This window comes from Polyodon spathula, chromosome 17, assembly GCF_017654505.1.
Source record: "Polyodon spathula isolate WHYD16114869_AA chromosome 17, ASM1765450v1, whole genome shotgun sequence".
Lineage (NCBI taxonomy): Eukaryota > Metazoa > Chordata > Actinopteri > Acipenseriformes > Polyodontidae > Polyodon > Polyodon spathula.
In genome coordinates this window covers 1,712,710-1,720,678 of record NC_054550.1, presented here as the reverse complement: position 1 = coordinate 1,720,678, position 7,969 = coordinate 1,712,710, and the positions used below count along the sequence as shown (strand labels likewise).

At 36.8% G+C, this 7,969-nt stretch overlaps 1 protein-coding gene across 1 annotated transcript; it reads right to left on the bottom strand.

Moving 5' to 3' along the window:
• Nucleotides 1–409: 409 nt before the first annotated feature.
• LOC121330202 (carbohydrate sulfotransferase 1-like) lies at nucleotides 410–7,269 on the bottom strand. Its single transcript, XM_041276544.1, has 2 exons — nucleotides 6,903–7,269; nucleotides 410–3,218 (listed from the first exon to the last, which is right to left on the bottom strand). The coding sequence occupies exon 2, from the start codon at nucleotides 3,171–3,173 to the stop codon at nucleotides 1,911–1,913; it is 1,263 nt and encodes a 420-aa protein (XP_041132478.1). The 5' UTR covers nucleotides 3,174–3,218; nucleotides 6,903–7,269; the 3' UTR covers nucleotides 410–1,910.
• Nucleotides 7,270–7,969: the final 700 nt, after the last annotated feature.

The window sequence follows — 7,969 nt, the reverse complement described above, 5'->3', positions numbered from 1 at the left end:
CTACTATATCACAAGACTGTGAGTCAAATTCCCAATCCTCCTGATTTTTTTTTATAATTAAGTCACTGAAAGGTTATTGATGATGATCCTTACCTAAGAAGGAGCACATTATTCAATAACAACTGTGTCCCATGTACTTGGGCTAAGAACCTGTTATACAATTTGGAATGTGTTTTTTTGTTCGTTTTTTTTTTAACACAAACACCAAAGCGCTTCAGGAAATACAATATAGAAAGATTGTGTGCAGTGCTTTTTTTATTTTATTTACAAAGATGTGTGTGTGTGTGTGTGTGTGTGTACACATAACCTAAAACAAATCACACAGAAATACTTAACATTGAAGGTTCACAATGCATTTCATTAGGTATTCCCGAGCTGTTGGAGTAAAAAAAGACAAGTCACAAAACAGAACCATGTACTCTTTAATAAATAAAACTGTTTATCATTACGGACCAACAAAGACATAAAACAAGACTTAAATGAACCCTGTTTAACAAGATCCTTTTTAACAGGTATAGCAGCTGGCATTTCAAAATGGATGCAAGTGTACACACAATACAGCCCGAACAAAATTGTATCAAGCAATATGTGCTTTCTGGGTTTTTAGTTTATTTTTTTTTCCTTTCATAGTCACTGCCCAAAATGTCTTCCAAAACCTCAGTAAGATCTGTACAACCTTGTTATGAAATCCAATACCTGTATATGCCAAGAATAACATGCTCAGACGCAGACTAAGGCCATTTTGTTCTGTTTGTTTTTTTTCTGAAATGAAGCCATTTAAGCAGATACTTACTGTTTTTATATTTAGAAGAAGTAGGCAGGGCTAAAACATTTACATCATAACTATAATAACCATGACAGGTGAAACCAGGAAAGGACGTGACTGGGGTGCTTTGTTTGTTTGCGTTTGTTATTACAATTATCTTTCATTGCCCTGTTTATATTGGAATGTATTTGTTTTTGTTGTTTTTTTTTTTTTTGTCTTGTGGCTGATCAATGTACTTAGCCTGTTATTGCATGGGGGACACATGCATGTACGCACACAGGAAAAATCCACCTGTTAAATAGAAGTTGGAATATGGCCTACATTTTTATTAAAGAAGCTGTGTGAAAAAAAAATAACATCTTTGTAATTCATAAAAATACAAAATAGGGGTTGCTTTTTAGCTACTAAGAGAATTCACACAGAAATTAACTTTCTTGCTGATTTTCTATTGTGTCCATGTATTCACTTGCAGCTTTTTATTTATTTTTTTTTTCAAATAATGTTCTAAGAGAACTGCATGAATACTTCAAGTTCACAGAATCAGACTTCCAGAGAGTTGTAATGGAATGTAGCTGCAGCTTACCATAGACATATATGGGTATTTTTCTTTCTCAAAATTGTCTTTATAGAACGAAAATTCTACTAAAGGTTAACTGCGACATTCTGGTTTTTATTGCACATGTTTTAAAGTTTGTTCAACATTTCTGCCACAGGTATTTAATACATTTGTCACAGAACCATATTGGTCCAATTACTCAAAAATGGACAAACAACGACATTCACTTTTGTCAATGCAACAGCCAGCAAACAGTTATCATTTAGAGGAGAATGGTGCTTGAGTTTTGCTTCATTGTTGAGTAAACATTATGGTCCTTTTATAAAACATCAGACAAGGTGTGGATGCTTGCTTCTGTGTGTTATCGTTTCGTCTATTTTCACAATGTAAATAGCATGGGGCATTGCCAGTTTAATTTTAGCTCAGTTCACTTTAAACAGTTCCAAATCTATTTTTGTGCTGTTTGTATGAAATAAGGGTATCCAAAAAGATGCCTTCAAGGTTTGGAATTATAGTGCAAAAATTGAAAAATAAGGCAACAGTTATAAATATATCAAAAATAGTTATCCCACAACTACAGTACCTTTATTACAAAAATGGTGAAAAATTCCTTTCCTCAACCAACGTCAGGGAGGTGTTTTTAAGTTCCTCTGGGGATTCTACGATCCTGTAACCCAGTTGGTTTAGAATCTGTTGACAAACGGTCTGGGTGTAGTCTACCATGTCGAAAGAGAGTTTTAACCTCCAGCTTTCAGCATTCGCTGCCGAGTCCCTTACTGTCCCGTATTTATGCTTGGCTGATAACTCATTGTTTCCCCGAGTGTTGGTTTGTATCCACTGTACCACATTACTGTCCATGGACATTCCCACATATTCATAGATCTCCTTTGTTTTCTTGAGCGGGTTCCTTGCTAGATCCTCGTACCTCACCACCATGTACTTCCCTTTCAGCCAAGGTGGTCTGCTAAGCCCAGTGGAGACGGAATTCAGGAAATCCTCACAGACCATCGTCAGCTGGGACAAGTCCAAGTTGTACGGTTTCCTGCCGCTAGCCCTCCAGATCCTCCACAGTCTGTAGGTATCTCGGAAGGTTTCGATCCTGGAGGCCAGGATCCCCCTGGGATCTCGAACCAGCTGTATAATTTTCAGGTTTAGCCGAGGGTCTTCCACCAAAGCCCGAAGATCGTTGATTTCCGGAACCCTCACTACTTTGATGGCAACATGTCTCCGGTCTTTGCAGGAATCCGTGGCCAAGGTAATGTTTAGAGCAGCACATTTTTTAATGCAATCCCCTTCCTCGATGTTGACCTCGCTGAGACGGAATGCGTCGCACACCGGCGGCGAGCACAAGGCTTTGCTCGCTCCTCTTCTGAAGAGTTTGTCTGTCGTGTGATTCACCGGTTGAGGTTTAATGTAGCTTTCCAGAAAGTACAAGTCACAGTCGTACAGACTTCTCAAGAGGTCACGACTGGCACCCAGCATGACCCTTCTATCTGCAGTGTTTTTGCTGTGGGACAGCCGGGGAATTAGTGTTGTCTGCACGTGGTAAAGAGGTTCAAACAAGTAAAACACATTGGAATGTTGATTAAACAGTTGCCCAATAAAAGAAGAACCACTTCTGGTGGTAGCCAGGATTAGAATATGCGTCTTCCTGGTGATATTGTAAGTAAAGGAAGGATACTCATCACATAGTCTGTCAAAGGAATCAGTTTCTTGTCCTAACCCACAGTTCTGTGGATTAGGCACTGGGCAGATCTGGAAGGGCTTGGCTGTAAATGTCTTGATTGCTGTGTACTGAATCGCTATAGAAGCCACGGCAAGCAGGAGAACAGCCTTCCAGGAACATTGCATGGCTGAACACCTTCATTTAGATTCTGCGATCTGTTGTGGTGGTATCTGTGATGCAAATGGGGGGGGGAGAGGAATTGCAGAAAAAGACAAATAAACATTGCACAGAAAGTCTATTAATATTTTGCAGTAATCCAGCATAACTGGAAACAAAGACTCTCCAAAACACATCTAATTCTCCCAAAAGAAGGCAGAATCGGTTCTGTCAGAAATGTTTAACCTGTGCCAACTGCTGTGATGACTTCATAAATGAAAAGTGATGGAAACTGCCCAACTGTTTCTACAAAAAGGTTTTACATCATTCTATAACCTTTATAAGGTATCAAGCACAGATGCCACTTCACAGATGAATAACAGAAATTAACTGTCATAATGTTTGTGTTAAAAGTAAGCTCTTACCACAGACTGTTAATCTTCATAAAATTATGTCATTTAGAGAAATGTATGTTTTGAGTTCTAACTTGTACAGCTATTTTTGGCCTAGCCTATGTGAGAAAAACTCTGAGATGCCTAAAAATTAGGATTAGTAAACACAGTTGCATCCATAGAAAAGATTTATAAAGTCCGATGGCTGCACATTTTTTGAAAGAAAACCATAACTTTCATCTCTTAAATATATAGATATTGAACATCTTCAGGTTCGGGGGGGGGGGGGGGGTTATTAAACTTGTATTTCATAGATACATGGGATGGAGATGAGGATTTATTTATTGAGAAATATATTGAGATTAACACTTGTCGTTTTCTCCCAGGTCTTGATTATGATGTGATGTTGTTGATTATTTATGTGTAATGAGTTGATATATAATGTTAACAGCTACCAATTTATTTATTTTTTATCATGTTGATTATGTTGTTATTTTTTGTGATATCGATCTGATAAAGATACAGCTCTTGTTCATTTCTAAAGAGAAATAATGTTATGAAATATTATATAACATTGATCTTTATATATCTTTATATGTGGGTATTATTAACAATGTTGACCTGCCTTTGAAACAATGTAACAAGGCAGTTGATTTAAATTGCCTTTGTCTGATATAATGTGTTTGCTCACCTGTATCTAATGGATACTAATTAATGGTCCTTTTAAGACAACATTATCTCCTATCCTGATGAAGATCTGTTGTCGATGGAATCATTGATCTCATGTTTTCAAATTAAATTAAAGATGTGGAGCTTTATAAGTGTGCGGGCATTTTTTTTACTTGTCTGGACTATTTCATGGCCTGCTCCTTTTTGATTGATGGATATATATATATAATTTAGCAGCATGTAATCAGAGAAACTACACAATTATATTGCAAAAATCTACTGGAAGCCTTAATAGTAGTACATTATTTCATGTTAGATTTCGAAATTTACAGTCACATTTTTCCGTCAAGTATATGGGAAACTATAAAGCAGGATGTAATTCAATATGCTAACAGAACATTATTCTGCAGATTTCATTCAACTTTATGAAACAAAATCTGTTGATTTTATAGGCTGTTGCTAAACTTTTGGCCATAGTTGTAAATGTAATATTAATAAGAACCACAAAACTGAATTCTAAAATACTTTTGTAATTAAAAGCAAATAGTAATCTAAGGCACTTGCTTTCCTGTGAGTGTGTGAAACAGACAAACATTACTGTACACTGCTGGCTAAGGAGGGCATACCCATGCTGTCAAATATTGAAAGCAGCCAGTGAATCTCTCACCTCCCTTGATATAAATGAGCATAATCTAATCAATTATTGATTAAGTATTTTTGGATAAGCTGTTCGGGGATTCACTGACAAGGGGGTATCATTGGGCACTATTTACCATGATAATAAACAAGTACTAATGTTGCTTATCTTTTGGTGTTACTTATGAATTAATTCAAATTCGATTTAGCTCAGATCGGTGCCATCAGATAACAGCAATATGGAAATATTGGGCAAAACTAAAGGCTATTTATAGCAGCTGGCAAACAGTCAGATTGTTAATACAAAATGCACTATACAATGACGTATTTCTAACACAACAGCATTGAAAATAAAGAAGGAAATAGTAGTCCAAATTAAACTGCTGGTCTTGGCTTTTGACCAACATTTTATGTTTTCTGGGAACCTAAAGTCCAGTACAGATAGTGCGGATGGTTTGTGCACTGATCTGCGTTAATCACATCACTGTGGATAATGCAAGTCGGATTCTTCAATGGGTAATGCTTTTAAAAAATAAACTGCCCAAGGGCGACATGGTTCAGCGGTTAATACACTAGCCCTTCGCATTGCCGCTACTGTCCATACCAAATTAAATAGGATAACTAAAGTAACATGTATTACTATTATGAAACTAACGCTTGGCATTATTAATTTCTGGTTTTTTTTTTTTTTTTTTTTTTTTTTTTTTTAATTACCACGGGCAAATAACGCCTGAGGAGAAAAGGCTGCCCAGTAGTTGCTCTGTGCATTATTGATTCAGACAATTGCTTGCATTATCAATGATGAAGGTTCGGCTGACGAAGTCGTGGAGTTCGCCGGTTTCGGATCAGATAATATAGACTCCTGATTGGAGTACGCTTTCCTATTACGCAGCAATCCATATTTTGCATTATGTGTTTAGTTTTACACACTGCAAGAGCTTGTAACGCATGCATTTTTTAACATTATAATTTAACAGTGCTACAATGGACACTGTGATTTCTTACTTACAGAGATTATGCCGCTTACTTTAGTGGACCGAATGTTTATACATTTTTTAAAAGGAAGCGGCTTTTATTTTAGCGTTTTTTACGTACAAATGTGTTTTGATTTTTTTTTTTCATGATGCGCATTTTCAAGTATGTTAACTGCTTTTTTTTATTCTTTATCGTGACCGTGTGTTGTGTTCTACCTTTGAATTGTAAGCATGCCTAAATATAATCTTTCTACCTAATGTTCATAATGTCTCCCCTGCCTGAATCGAAATAAACGTTCCGATGACTACTGAAAAATATTCCCAACTACCTCCAATTACAAGTACAGTTTGCTGTATTGATGTATTTTTTTAGGAATTGAAGCCTGTGCCAGCAATGAGAACAGTATCTACCGTTAGAACGAATCTAAGGGTATCATCCTTGCTATACAAATGAATTTGGTGAAAGGCTCTACTTTTGTATTCTTAAAACTGTAGAATTCATTGTGCAAACTGTTATTTCAAAGGACAACATTTTAACCAACATGTTTCGATGCTGTAGCTGCCACCTTGTACAACACAGTACGGTGTGAGAATTGCAAAATCCTTAAACAGTTTCTGCTATTCCTGTTTATTCTGAAGACTGTGAGACACTGTCTGGGGTCGATCTGCGTGTATAATTCTTCACCTACCACTATGGAAAGCAGCGGTAAGTTCGCTACTTTTTCATCTGTTGTTGGCAAAACTGCAGATAGCTGCTCGAGTATCGCATGAGTGAGTCGCCTGGCTTTTGCTTATCTTGATGAAGGTACTTAAGATCAGCTAAGATCTGTTACATTTCAAATATGCCATCAACTTGTGTGGAATTATTTATACACCCCCCTCAATTCGACACAAATGCAGATCCATAACAAACACAAATCACAAACACAAATGCACACATAAACTGGTACTAGCATTACTAAATCACATCTGATCGTTTTTATTGACTAAATAAATAAATACATACATACATACATACATACATAAATAAATAAATAAATAAATAAATCAATCAAAATAAATAAATAAATCAATCTTATTATTATACCTGCCTTATTTCAGATCAATTGTCTCGGTAGCAGAAAGGAGATCTTGTGATCTGCGCAAGAAGACTGCAGCCGCCCAGTTGGGTGTAGTAGAGATTGACAGAGATTCGGTACCACATCATTGGAAAGCATCTGACTTGCGTTCCCCTGACTTCCATCTGAATAGCGAGGAGGGGGAAAAAAAAGTGAAATCTCCACACGTTAGCCCTGGGTGGTGCTTGCTACTCGCGGAGGAGGGAGTCATATGTAGTTATCAATAAATAAATAAAAAATAAGATGCGATGGTTAGTGTGGCATTAGAAAGACAAGGGACAACAGCTGATTTTGAATCTAAACACCTTCTGCCTTTTCTAAACTATTGCGTAGGAGTTGTTGTGCTCAGTATATGAGGACCATCTCTCTCTCTCTCTCTCTCTCTCTCTCTCTCTCTCTCTCTCTCTCTCTCTCTCTCTCTCTCTCTCTCTTTGTGACAAGCCATCACCTGCCTCTGCGTGGTGCTAAAGATTCAGCATATGTAACAAAGAGGTTAGAATTAAAATTTACCTTGTAGTAATAACACAGGGCTTTTCACATATCCTTGGTGTCTGATTTGATACGGTCTGTCTTTTATAGTTTAAATTTCTGTGCATTTAACTTTTTGTTATTCAGAAATAGACCCTTGTTGATTACTAACAGTTTGTTTACAGTTTTCCAAAGTTAGCGCAGTTTTAATGTCGCAGACGCATCGTAGAGTATCACTTGGTTAATAGTATTAAAAATCCTTTAAAAAAGCAATTTTTTGTTAAAAAAAAAAAAGTATACATACTATAGACTGCAATCTTCTCAGGGTATAGTTTACTGCTATACTTCAATCAGGGGAGCGCATTCTGAGGGTAAGCGCGGACTGTCAGAGCACTGGCTTTGATCTGAGTGGAGCTTCAGTGCTCTTTGAAGACTAATGCTATGGTTTCTTAATTCCAGGATTCGGAAGCTACTGTATAGCTGTTTGCCACACTTATTGTTTTGAATGATTTCACCAGTTTCCCTTTATCTGGCTTATTGGGCAACGACTAATTGAATAATTGATCAA

What these genes read in the sequence shown, in the direction of transcription:
- LOC121330202 (XM_041276544.1), bottom strand. Translation starts at nt 3,173, where the DNA reads ATGCAATGTTCCTGGAAGGCTGTTCTCCTGCTTGCCGTGGCTTCTATA.